This window comes from Zootoca vivipara, chromosome 9 (assembly GCF_963506605.1).
Source record: "Zootoca vivipara chromosome 9, rZooViv1.1, whole genome shotgun sequence".
NCBI classification, from domain to species: domain Eukaryota; kingdom Metazoa; phylum Chordata; class Lepidosauria; order Squamata; family Lacertidae; genus Zootoca; species Zootoca vivipara.
The window spans coordinates 45,067,816-45,081,884 of record NC_083284.1 but is presented as its reverse complement, the minus strand read 5'-3'; the positions used below and the strand labels follow the sequence as shown (position 1 = coordinate 45,081,884).

Here is a 14,069-nt window from a genome sequence, read left to right as displayed (position 1 = left end):
AACTGGAATGCTTGTGCAGATAGAACAGCAGTATGGTAAATCCAGTATTACCATCTTCCTGCAATGGGAAAGGAATCGCATATGGTAACAGTGAATTTATGGCATAGCTGGAGATTGGGAAACTACCATCTCTCCACAAGGCAGAACCATTGTGCAGTGCACTTTCAAGGACCTACCACGTCCATGTCCTACCATTATTTATTGTTTTCTCAATAAAAGCTACCTGAAGTGCCAAATTCAGAAAGGGAGGGAGATGGTTGTATGTGATAGAAATGTTAGAATACTTTGAAATTCAGCTGGATACCTTCTTACATGTGCCAACAAGGAATTCATTTAGACGACAGGTAGAATTCAACACTACATTCTTCCAGTCAGATTAGCTACAGACAGCCATCCCTTTAGATGTCATGTTAATGCAGGATTTACCTGCTGTTGGTGAGTACCATCCAATAAATGTATCACATAAATAAAATAAGGTCTGGCTGTACAGCACAGCAAAGCTTTAAAATGTTAGCCACAGACATAAAAAAAATTGTGCATAACAAAGAAAGAGATAAATTTCCGGAAACAGAAATTTGTAAAGTCAGGAAAGGAAAAGACACCAGAAAACAGACAACTCAGCAGACAGCAAGTCAAGAAAAAGGAAGAGAAGCGAAACCTTTTGAGCATCCTCGGAAGTCACTACAGAAGCACCGAGAGAGCCAGTTCCCTGCAAAAGGCAGAAAAAGAAGATAGGGACCGAAAGTAAGGAGACTCAACTCCACCCCAAAAGAACTCATCAGAATGCGCCACACGTTCAGATCATCAAGTTCAACTAAAAATAATTTTTTCCAAAGCCATTCCAAATTTTCATCTCACTTCTGGACCTGGGTTGTATCCAAAAGTCAGGCACGATTCCCTTTACTGTAAAAAAGCAATGCTTTCAACCAGCCCTCAAACAAGCAGGCACAGAGAGAACCAAGAGAAATAAACTGGCTCTTTTTACTGTGAAAGTGCAAAGCTACGTAGCCGCACCTGTCCTGCCAGTTCTTCTTCCGGCTCTTGAATATTAAATACGGTTGCAGCGCTGTCAGCACCTAGCAGTCGACGAGCCATCTTCTCCTCGTAGGTTAACTTCTAAACAAAAGGAAAGAGAAAGAGAAATTAGTACCATTTATGGGTAAGCAGATGGGCAACACACCAAACAGCAACTTCATTTCACTAGTCAGTTCTGAGACGCACCCATGCCCTAGGCATAGGTGCCAAGTCCCAGATTGAAAAATCCGGGATTAGCAGCGCCGCGGCACCGGAAGTCTCTTCTACGCACTTCCGGACATGCGTAGAAGCGACTTCTGGCGCTGCGGACATTTTGGAAATGGGCACAGCGGCATTGGAAGTCACTTCTACGCATGTCCGGAAGTGTGTATGAGCGACTTCCAGTGCCGACGCGGCACCAGAAGAACATGGCCGCCGGCAGGATCCGGGGGAATACAGGATACTTTGCCATTTGGGACACTTGCAGGAAATGGTAAGAAAATAAGGGGGTTTCCCGGGGAAAACGGGGTACTTGGCAGCTATGGCCCTAGGGCACTCCCCCTCCAACAAAAACTGGAGGGAAATTTTACCCTTTCAGCCCCTATGCAAATGTTCTTTTTTAAAGTACATAAAGGAAGCCTATCTTCCGTAGTTTTACATGCCGTTAATCTGAGCAACAAGTTTTAGAGTAAGTTGGCTTCAAAAGCTACAGTGGTACCTCGGAAGTTGAACAGAATCCATTCCGGAAGTCCATTCGACTTCCAAAACGTTTGGAAACCAAGGCACAGCTATCGATTGGCTGCAGGAACTCACATTGGGACGTTTGGGTTCGAAAGAACGTTCGCAAACCGGAACAGTCACTTCCGGGTTTGCAGCGTTCGGGAGCCGAAATGTTTGACTCGCAAGGCATTCAGGATCCAAGGTACGACTGTAAGTTTATCCAAACCAAATATGTGGCTCTACTGATTTTTGTCAATAAAGATCTTGCCACTACGTACTGGTTGGCCATTGTTCAGTAAGTCTTCTTTGAAGCGAAGCTTTCTTTCCAGGTCCTGAATAACAGCGTCTTTTGTGCCCTGAATTTCTTCATCAGATGCAATCCTAGCAGTTCTGCCTGCTTTCTTTGGAAATCCACTGCAAAGAAAACATAGATAATTTACAGGCACTGTGGGTGCTAAGACACTGAGAGAGCAGTTGCCCCAAACTTGGATCTTGGCATCCACAAATTCTCCTTTTATTGTTTCCTGCACCATCTCCATCTTGCGCCTCTTCTCACTCCCTGTTCACTTGTTCTCCAATCAATAAAACCAACCAGAGTAATTGCAAGGCAAGCAATTACACCTATCACCTCACTCTGGCCAGATGAACAGGCAGTGACAGCAAGGAGAACCAGCAGCACCAGGAAGAGCCAGAGGTTGACAGTGGGGGCCCTTTAATCCTTGGCAGGTCCCCAACAATGCCAGCCCCAGTGTTGGCAACTAGCAGGTATTACTCATTTCTTTCTAGAATGAATAAGTGAAACCTTCTCCTTGAAGATTTACACACAAACATGGGGTGTGTTTGTTGATAAGAAGAAAGCCTTCAAATCAGAATAGCAGTATTTCAAACTCCATCTAGGCTCAGTGTCTGTAATTTGCTTGAACGTACCACAAACAATATTTAAAATCCTATTTACAAAGTTAAAAATAAATGGGCAGAGCACATGTAATGGTTATGTTCATGTAAAAACTCGGGGTGGGGTGGCAGAGCAGGGAGGTTCTTATTAATCTGTTTCTTAGCATGACCTACAGCACCAGGCAGAGGGCCTTCTCGGTAGTGGCGCCCTGTGGAATGCCCTCCCATCAGATGTCAAGGAAATAAAAAACTACTGTATCTGATTTTTAGAAGACATCTGAAGGCAACCCTGTTTAGGGAAGTTTTTAATGTTTGATGTTTTATCGTGTTTTTAATATTCTGTTGGGAGCTGCCTAGAGTAGCTGGGGAAGCCCAGACAGATGGGTGGAGTAGAAATAATAAATTATTATTATTATTGTAGCTTTGTGTATCAAAACATTTCTTTCCAAATCTGTACAAAATGTGGGAGATATAAAAATATTCACTGGAAACAATGAATTCAAAATTAGCACACAAATTGCCCGGTTTGCACATAACACTTAGCCATTTTGGGTAAGCCTGAATGAGCAAGTGTGCTAGGATACAGTTACAAAATCATGGCCACTTCACTCCTCTTTCTGCCGTGCTATTGAGAGCTAAGCGATGGTTTGGCTTTGCATTACTTATGAACTCCAAACAAACCAAGGTTTGTCCTTGGTTACTGCTTGTGGGGAGTCAAAACAAAAGCTCGGGTTCACACATAGTGCTAAGCCAAACCATGGCTCAGCTATTGGCAGTGTAGCAACAGCAGGAGACAAGAAGGAGCAAAGCAGCTATAACTTTCTTCTGACTGTGTACCAACAGACTTGCACTGTTTGGCTTAATGTGATGTGCAAACAAGACCAATGACATTATGCTGCATCTGCCAAATCCAAATTTGAAAAGAACAGGCTGCTGGTATGTGACTCCAAATAAGACCAGAACCATAAAGATACTGATCTTCACTGCTGGAAAGACAACTTTCCCTTAGCTGAAAGGGAAGTGAACTGAAAGGGAACATAACCACAAATGATTACTGCATGCCACTCTGCAACTATTTTGGATAATTATGAAATTAAGAGAATTATAAGCTACAATATACTCTTAAATATCTTTTGGAAATAAGAGTGTTACACTAATATCAGTGTGTTCACATTTGTTCACATTTTCCCCCCTTTTAATCCATACACATAACCCCATATTAAGCAAAATCTATTGTGATTTATTTGTTTAAAGCCTTTTCCTGAATTTCACATAAATGGAACTTGTGTTCTTTGGTATCTAAAAAAGAACCTCAATACCACCGCCTGAGCCCTTTTTATCTAAACCAAAAAGCAACATTATTTTTTTTAAAAAAGAATAAATATACAAGTTAAGGGAAAATAAAACCAACTATGTTTTTCAGCTATTGGATATAATCCAAAACTTACCAAAAATAAAACAAAATTCCCATTAAAAAGTAAACTTGCATTAATTTCAATCACCCACGAGGCCCCCTTCAAACATGGCAAGTGCATAGGCCTCTAGCCAGGTCAGTAAGCCAAAAGCAGCAAACGGCTGGCTTGTGCCCTACCAAAAGACCCTGAGGAAATAAGCCAGGGCACCCTTCCCTCTCTCTCAATAGAGTATGACATATGCTTTGTAGCTTTGCTTAGTTGAGACTGACAGCAGGTCACTTGTCATTAGAAAAATGTTTTTACTGCAGCAATCACTTAGAAATAGAAGTAGATAAAAAGCATATGGGAAATAAACCTTTCCAGATGCAGCCATTTTTCAAGGTAGAAGAGGTCAGTCCTTTTGGCTACTGTACCAACCTGGAGAGTACCTCCTTTCCCACCATAGGAACCAACTCCTAGGGGTCGAGGTCACTTCAGCTCCCCCCCCCAAAAAAAATATTTGAAGGGGCCGGGCTCCTCCAAGGTTGATGGGCATTGCCATTCAAATTATGTGTGCGTGCCACATCATGTGATCAGTTATGTGGGGTGGGTCTTACCTGCCCCCCTGCAATATTTTATTCAAGTTGGCACCCCCTGCTTCCCATTAAGTCAAATTTCTGGCCAATGCTTATTCAGGAGTAACCCGCAGCACTCCATTTGGATTATGAATGAGACTTGGTGCATCTGGACAAAGATCTGCTTCTGTCCTTCATAACTCTGGGCAAGTTTAGGTGAACACAGGATCAAAAATAAAATAAAATCAATTTATGTTATGCACATACTGATCATAACTGTGGATAACACATTGTTCTTCATGTCTACAAAATAACATGGCGGGGGCGGGCAGGATGAGCCATTATGAAGTTTCTCAGAGGTATTTGATAAAAGATGGGAAAAGTGCAACGATGGGGAATCACCCGTGTTTATTGCGAAGCAGCAACTTCAGAGTATTCTGGCTAAAACCTGTGTTCCAGCCAGGCTTTTGTCCTGTCTTCAGGATTCTCTTTCCGAACAGGATTTATTAAGGTGCCAACTGGGACTGAGGACAACAATGTTCTTAATGCCTCGCTTTCTTCAATTGTGTCAGTACTGCTGCTACACCCACAAATGTATTCTGCTTTGGTATAATAAAAAACAACAACCCCAAACCTTAAAAAGTGTCTGTGTTTTGGTTTTCTTTCCAATAGATAAGGAGGAGCACAAAGAAGAAAAAGTTGTTGGAGCCAAATTTGCTGTTACTGAAGGCTATGCGAGTCAGGATCCCCCCACAACCCTCTGCCAAAAAAATGCAGGGAAAGGAAGAGATCAAGAGCTCACAGTGTCACTTGTAATCAAGACGTTGGCTGCAATCCAATATATATGGGATATTGTAGCTTTGAGTTAGTGTGCTGGGCACTTCTACTACAGCTGGCAAAGAAGCCCAAAAGACTGCATTGGTCAACTGAAGCCATTATTTGTGACGTCATGTGCATGCACACATTTATGGCAGAAGTCTTTCGTACAGCAGACCAGCCAGCTTTACTTAGAAGGTGGGGTATCCTGCTTAATGAATTGCTCGGCAGCATGATGTATCATCTTCCTTTGATATTGCTTACGAGCATCCTTGATCAAGGAAAGGAAATTATAAAAACCAGTGGACACTGGGTGACTTGGTAGTTACCGAAGCAAAATCAAATTCAAAAAAGCACATTTGGATGAGACAACCAGCTGCTTCCACTCAAATAAATGCAACCTCTCCCCCACCCCTACGCCACATAACATTCCTTAATCCTCTCAATTCCCATAGTTCTTTCGTATTTGATTGACTGCTTTGAAGAACATGGAAACAGCAATTAAATTTAACATCAGCAAGAAAAGAAATCTAATGGTAATTTTGGAATGTGTAAACAATGCCCATTCCAAAGGCTTTTATTATATCTGGGGCTGGCTGTTCCTACTCGGAGCCATTACTGCTGGGAGTTATGCACACAGCAGAATTCTCCGTGAACATTCGGAGTTGCACCAAAGAATGTGAACAACCAATCTTGCACAAATCCTGCTTCTATCCCTCTTTCAAGCTGACATGCCCACAAGCTGAAAATGCATTCTCCTGCCCTCTGACGTTGCAAGGGATTCCAGTCTAGCCAAGGACTGATGACTAACTCTACATTCTCTTTCTAGTGGTTATGTACTGTATATTTGCAGAGACTCCTTATGAGCCAGCTGTGCTTTCAGGCTCAACCATGCGACTCCACAAATGTAAATAAAGAGAGAATTTGGATTTGCCTTTGGAGATACAATTAAACTGCACTTTCATATGAACAGAAAGGAACGAAACAGAACCCGTTTGGGATTCTGCTACATGGTTGTACTGATCTGAAGAGGTCTAGGAAATACATCTAGGTATGTATGTACCTGGTGGCTGTAATGAACACAGTCAATCAGAGAGAGGAAAAATAGGCATTAAGGCCTGCAATTTGTTTTTGATGCAACTGAAAAACACACTCGGCATCTTCTGATTCAAGGCAACCAGACCCACAGCATAGATAGGAAGCAGCAATCTCTGCTGTACGCGATAACCACTTGTGGACAGAAAGAAGGGACAGCAACAGCTAAGGTTGTGGACAAGGAGCATAGTAGCCTGAAATGGAAGGGAAAACCCAAATTCTAGCTCATTAAAAAGGGAGCAGCACCCCACAAATCAGCTGACCAGTGGGACACACCATTCTCTTTAAATTACTCTACTCAAAGCCCGGAGGGAGTTTCAGAGGAGGGTAGGAAAAACTATGTCTATGAATCAAATTCACAGATCTCTGTGGACAGGAAGAGGGCTGCATGGGCTCCAGGAATTTTGCCAGGGATTGCCACAGCCCGCTCATTGGCGGTGCATTTTATTTCCAGGCCTTCTTTCATACTCTTCAATTTTGCACGTATTTCTCAAGTTAAGCAATTGTTTAACTGGTTTTTATTATGTATCCAAGTTGCTATTTCTAAATGTTTTCTGCATGCAGTAAACAAACCTTTAGAAACATAGGTTTTGGTTGTTGTTGTTTTTTAAAAAACACAAGATTCTGGAATGCCTAAACCTATATGCTGGCAATCTAGCACTTTAAAGCTGTCCAACTGGAAGATGTTCACTTGAACAATGATGGTTCCGGTAATGCTGCCAAATCCACAATCTACAGAGGCCTCTAATTCACAAAAATGAAGCTCCTTCGGGTTGAAATGTTTATGTGATATTTATTGCTCATGTTCCCATGCCACATGTTCGGGAACAAATGTTACTGAGCCTTGATTGAGAGCTCTATAAAACTTTGGTTTCATGGGAAAACAAGATGTCTCCTTTGGCTTCAAGTTGATTCCATTCTTCTATTTAGCTATAGTGAGTTTTCATCCATTATTTCCTCAACTTTCACCCCAAATGTTGAGGACATGTTTGCTATTAACTCCTTAGACTTTGTGCCAGGTAGAAAGAGCCACCGGGAAGTAAGGAGGAGGGGAGCTGAAGCCAAATGAGCTTTTGACCTTTTAAACAACAGGCCACAGCTGAACAATGTTAGGTGCGAAAAGGCACTGTGTGGGAAAAGACCTGAAGATGATGGGCAAGACTGAAAGGGAAGGTCTGACCAAGGCCATAATGGAATTATTAAAGGAGGCCAACGAGGCTCTTTATCTCTGTAGTGGTTCAAAATAATCTACGTTATCTTTCCTGGTTAAGCTTCCTGTGAAGTGTCCAGTGCTGATTATTGTCAGGGTGGGGAAGGGGGAGATGCTGGGATCAAGGCTCTACTCAAGTATCAGAGTTCAAAAGCCCAATGGCCACAATTAGCAGAATCCTAAGTAATAAGAGCAGGGATGTGGGTGACACTGTGGTCTAAACTACTGAGCCTAGGGCTTGGCGATCAAAAGGTTGGTGGTTCAAATCCCTGCGATGGGGTGAGCTCCCGTTGTTCGGTCCCAGCTCCTGCCAACCTAGCAGTTTGAAAGTGCGTCAAAGTGCAAGTAGATAAATAAGTACCGCTCCGGTGGGAAGGTAAACGCTGTTTCCGTGCTCTGCTCTGGTTCTCCAGAAGCGGCTTAGTCATGCTGGCCACATGACCTGGAAAAACTGTCTGTGGACAAACGTCGGCTCCCTTGGCCAGTAAAGCCAGATGAGCCGCGTAACCCCAGAGTCGTTCACAATTGGGCTTAACTGTCAGGAGTCCTTTACCTTTTTAAGTAATAAGAGTAGAAATAAGAGATTCTACTGGCAATCACAGGCCTTTCAAATATGGATCTGGCCAGTTATTGCTCTGCTGGTTGGCTCAGAATGGTGCCCAGCACCATCTCTTCCCATCTGTTTCACATACTGCATGTTTGGGCATAGACCCACATGCCTACCTTCTTAGAAGGGAGTGGCAAAAATGAGAAGTTGTAACGTTGCCAAGGACAGGGACCCAGAGTATAACAATAACTTTAGTCATCTTGGGAGGGTGGAGCAAGGGAAAGGAAAGTCTAGGTGATATCTGGAAATCATTTTGAAGCCAGCAACTGGTTGCCAATGAGGACTCTGTGGATCGACTACTACTCTTGACTGCCCTTCAAATGCAACTTCCTATACTGGGCCGAGAAGGAAAGGTAGCTGGCTATAGATATACAGTAAGAGCAGCATCCAACAACCATGTGCATGTAAGAAAGGATAACAGTCTGAAGGTACCAGGGCTTTTAACTGCAATGGACTGGGGGGTGGGGAATGAATGCTGGTAGAAGACCATGCATGATGGCTGAGATACCTGCCATACAAGTGTGCTCTGAGAGATATCCTACTGGAACAATACATTAACTATGGAGACAGTCATGGAGGTGCCTACAAAAAGCAAAGCAAAGTAACACCAAGACTAATAAATCATTGTTTTGAGAAGTCCACCAAACATTGATACTTACGGTGGTGTGACGCCTTTTGGAAGTCCTAGTGCATTGACAGAGATGGGAGGTGGCTGGGATGGCAGCAAGGAGCTGAGGAAGGCGGCTGGGGACTGGCCGGAGTTTGAAAATCTTGATGTTGGAGAAAGGCTGCCAGAGGGTGAAGGGACAGAAGTCGGGAGAGGAGGTGGCGGGGGTGGCGGCAGTGGAAAGAAATCGGCGGCTGGAAAAGATGATGTTGGACTGAAAACTGGTGGAGGTGGAGGCGGCGGAGAAGGAGACCACGGGTACTCCCCCTCCGGAGCAAATGGCTGAGAGAAAGGGGGAGCAGATGTTCTGCCAAATTGTTTCTGGGAAGCCGTGGGAGACATGGGAGATGGAAGGCTTGATGTTGAAGATCCGGAGGAAGGAGTCACGTAGCTGGAAGCAGGGCTGATGTTCTGCGCAGCAATGAACTGCTTCGGGCGGGCATAGTTGAAGGAGCCGGATGACTGCATGGCGGGAGCAGAATGGGAGTTCAGAACGCTCATTTGCCCAGGAGAAGCGGCAGAGTGACTTGACTCAAGTTCTTGGAATGAAGGTGGAGGGGGAAAAGTTGGAGACAAGGGCAGAGTCTGATGGAAACCAGCTTGCTGCTGAGGGCACCACTGGGCAGATTCTTTTTCCAGTCGGATTTGGTTTTGCAGCTGCTGAAGCCTTAGAGGGTCCCTGTATTTAAAAACAGGAGAAAACAAATTTAATTCTGTGTTGTGTTGTGAACAACACCTACAACAAAAAGAGAACTGCCAGTTTGGTGCTACGCAGATAAACATTCTTGACCTACATTCCCTGTTAACAGATGAGAAGTGGGGCATGGGAATCCCAGTTTATCCCCTGCCATGTGTAAATTCTCTGCCTCCTTTCTCAATTACAGGCTGCACCTGCATCAACCTAGACAGAGTCACCACTGTTACCAGGATTTGAAGCTGTTTTTTTTCAAATCCTGATGGAAAGGTACCTTGCTTAGTGATAACCATGGTTAAGGTGAACATAGATGCTTTTACCATGGTGAAGACCTGGCAGCAATGGGAGAAGCAGAGAGAATCTGCAAATGGAAGTGGACATGGGGGAAGATACAATCTCCCCTCTCGTAACCATTACAGCTGTACCACACCCTTATCTGTGTGTGAACCAGACCTTTTAAATAACGCCTCCCCCGAAGTTAGCAGTACACACGATACGAACAAAAACTAAGGAATGCTTAAATATAAACGCACAATAAACAAACACACCTATGTACCAGATTAGCTGAGGCAATAATCTCATTCCAGGAAATATTGTTCTCAGCTTCCTTATGATGAAAAAAGGATTTACTACCATGCAAAAATTCATTGTGAATGCCAAAAATAATATTGCTATCACAAAACAATGAAACACATGACAGAATACAGCCACATCCTCAGCTCTTTATATACAACTGTGATCCTATGCGCACTGACTTGGGAGTTGGTCCCACTGAACAGAGATGGCTTTACAGTCCAATCCTACTCATGCTTACTAAGTTCACAGAAGCCTAACCTGCAAACCAACCAATCATTAGTCTGCTTGTAAGTCATAAAAGGGGCTGATGGACTCAGTCCCTCCTCCACCCGCCCTGCTATATTTCCATGTTGCATGTACAGGAAAGGGCCTTGACCAGCATAGAAACATGGGCTGATGAAGGGGGCAAGGAATGCTCCACCCCACCTCCCACAATGCACTCGTTCCCTGGATGCAGTTCCTTTCCATCTCTAGCAACCATGCAAGAGCTTAAACACAAGGCTGTGCAAAAAAAGCCCACCCCAAACTCTTCTCTAATTTGTATTGAATTATTTCCCACACATCTATACAGTACTGGACTCTCCAGGGCTTAAACAAGAGAAGATTCCCTATCTCCCTTGAAGTTGGCACATTTGGTGAATGCCTGCTTCCTGTGTAACCTGCCCCAGGCTCATAGCAAGGGTGGAACAAGTAGGACCGCACCACCAGCTGGGGTGCTTTACTTCACCTAAGCTTTAAAATAGGGTTCCCCCCCCAAAAAGGAGCCTTGAAGAATAAGAGCTTGGTTTACAGTAAGAACAGTTTCAGGCAGGATGGGGTAGGGGGTTATTGTTGGATTTGAGTGAAAGGAAGAAGCCATGGAAGCTATAGAGTCTGGTGTGTGTGTGTGTGTTTATTGTGGAACATCTAAATATTTGTGCATGGGACAGCGGCCAGCCACTGTGCCACATAACGCATGCAAACTATTTTAGCAAGTATTACATGCAAGTTCACACCCATGCACTCAAAGGGCTACAGCTGCTCTACTGTAGCAAGGCTACATTCTCAACAAAACCTCGGTCCAAGCAAATATCAGCTTTATCCTTGTGTGGTCTTTATTGGAAGATTCGTCCGTCTTGTTTACATGCTGTCTTTCACAGCTAGAAAGCTACGAATAGTCCTAAATGTTCCAGATGCTGCTGCTCTTTTAAAAAAAAAATATTATGTGTGCACACCATTTTTTTTCTTTTAGTATACCTGCCCTATAAATATTTATAGCATAGCTGACAACTTTAAAATCTTGGCCTGGATTTTGCCCTGCAAGTGAAGTCTCATATATTATGTGGCCTTGACGGTTGTAGACTAGCAGATGCGCAAAAGCAGTAGTCATCTAGTAGCTTACTCTGAAGAGAATATTCTTCCCACACTCATGGCAAATGTTACGTAAATACAAAGCCTTCCAACCTAAAACACGCAGTTAAGGCGAGGTTGGGTCTGTCACAATTAACGGCGAGGAGAAGGGCTGTAGCTCAGTGGTAGAGCTCTGGCATTTCCACTCAGGGCGAGGAAAGACTCCCTGACTATACTCTAGGGAGTCCCTGCCAGTTAGTGTAGAAGAGCGATGGAGGTCCTAGGCCTGCCAATTGGGCCTATGCAGCCATTTTGGCTAGCCATGCCCTCCTGTCACTCACTTGTCATTAGGTGCAGGTCACGCCGTGGCTGTTTAAATTTGGTGGTGAATACAGAAGCCCAGCTTGGATTGGTTCCACTCAGAGCTCCCGAGTGGCACTGACCCCTGTTGCAAGCTTAAGAGTGTGATCCCAAGTGCTCCTTGACAGCATGGCCTACGTTAAGCTCTGTTTAAATACAGCACTGAATGCAAGTCTTGCTGGCCTCTAGTGGGCACAGCTCCACCTGACATCCACCCACCTGTCAAAAACAGATCTGTGGAGGGGTAAAAAAGGTTTAAAAAAAGGTAAATTACCCCTGGACGGTTAAGTCCAGTCAAAGGCGACTATGGGGTTGTGGTGCTCATCTTGGCTTTCAGGCTGAAGGAGCCGGCATTTGTCCACAGATAGCTTTCCGGGTCATATGGCCAGCACAACTTCCAGCACAACGGGACACCGTGATGAGTGCAGGAGACCACGGAAACACCGTTTACCTTCCCACCTCAGTGGTACCTATTTATAAACTGCTAGGTTGGCAGGAGCTGGGACAGAGCAATGGGAACTCACCCCGTCGCAGGGATCCGAACCGCCGACCTTCTGATCGGGTAAGCCCAGGAGGCTCAGTGGCTTAGACCACAGCGCCACCACTTGGGTGGTGACCCAGGTGGTCTCCCACCCCTTGTGTAGACAATACTAAGCTAGATGGGCCAGTGGTTTGACATGCTATAAGGCAGCCCCCAACATCAGACAAGGATGGGGAACTTATGGCCCTGCAGCTGTAACTGGACGACAGTTCCCATCGCCCTGGGTGATGGGCCGCCCTGGCAATGTTGCTTGGGATTAATGGGAGTCAGGAGTGAAGCAACATCTGGTGAGCCATTCCTTAAGGGTAACATCCTCTCTTATAATAGATTTTTTTTTCAGGGAGGACCCACTGGAAGTAATTTACAATTTGCAAGTGTGGCACAAGCCACGGGACTGAAATGAAATGACAAGCTCCAGCACGGCTCCTGTTTATATCAGCTGGGATTTATATGTCATCAAATCTGTTTGGCTGGCTGACAGTGGTACTGTAATTAAGTAGAATTAAGAACTTTTTTTTTGGTCCTTTCCCTTCTAAAGCACTTTCATTGGATTACAAGGATGTCACACAGTTGATTTATGAAACTAGTTGTGCAAGACTTGTCTTTAATGGTAGGAAACTGAAAATGCTTGCTTCCTTTAGGCCCACTACACTGAGAAGTAGACAGAAGTTGTGAGCATTCCACCTCTAAGAAGTGTTGCAGATTATCAACCGACTGAGTACAACATTTATCTACCACTCACCAGAAGAATATGCATTCAACAGTGCCATCTGCACTGGAAGCTGGTTTGGCACAAAGCTGCTGAGCCAAAACATGAAAGTTTATCAGGCTTTGATTTGCAGTGTAGCAAATTCTGCAGGTTGAATGCTGCAAATATGGCCTGTGGTGTGGTGTGAGCCAACTGTGTCCTTAGGACAGAGGTGGATAACCTTTTTCGGGGGGCCAAGGGTCATAGTGACCTCAAGACAACCCTCTAGAGTAGGGTGGGAAACCTTTTTGGCTCCACAGGCCACATATGACAGGTGCAAACCTCTTTGCAGTGAAACAGTTGCTGAAATGAAGCAGGGGGGACTTGCCTTGCTGCCTGCTATGTTCATTGAAAATACAGTCACACTGAGCTGGTTTGAATGCACCAGAGAGTTTCCTCTCTGGGATCTGAGACGTTCTGCAGTTTTTCTCCTGTCTCCTTCTCCCTTGCCTCTGGCTGCCTGGTCTCTTCCTCCTGTCTCCCCTCTTCTACCACCGGCCGCTGACTCGCGAGGAGCACAGCACCCCATCAGTCACTGGTCCCTTCCCCTGGATCATCCTCTACCACACCTGCTTCCTCTGCCTACACATCCCTCCACTCCTCGGCTCCTGCCCATCCCTGACACCTGTGGTTTGCCAATGAACTCTGAACCTACATGTATCAGCAAAGTACAGGTGGCACAACCAGCTTCAAACCATTGCTTTAAATCCTAGTTTGTCCACCCCTCGCACACCACGCTGACATTGGTTCAAGCCTAAGAAGAAATTATTGTTTGGGCTTTGCAAGCCAATAATATGTGAATGTGATGCCTAAATGCGGCTGCAGTTAG

The 14,069-nt window shown here is 44.6% G+C and overlaps 1 protein-coding gene across 3 annotated transcripts in view; it reads right to left on the bottom strand.

Moving 5' to 3' along the window:
* The window catches only part of PALLD (palladin, cytoskeletal associated protein), a 158,012-nt gene that overhangs the window by 29,303 nt on the left and 114,640 nt on the right, over positions 1-14,069 (bottom strand). For 2 of the 3 annotated variants that reach the window (XM_060278690.1, XM_060278691.1), the window contains 3 exons: positions 8,985-9,671; positions 2,013-2,148; positions 1,015-1,116 (listed from right to left, as the gene is read on the bottom strand). In XM_060278690.1, the coding sequence (XP_060134673.1) occupies positions 1,015-1,116; positions 2,013-2,148; positions 8,985-9,671 (925 nt within the window). Of the gene's footprint in view, positions 1-658; positions 710-1,014; positions 1,117-2,012; positions 2,149-8,984; positions 9,672-14,069 lie in introns of all 3 variants that reach the window. The other variant, XM_060278692.1, reaches the window with a different exon arrangement.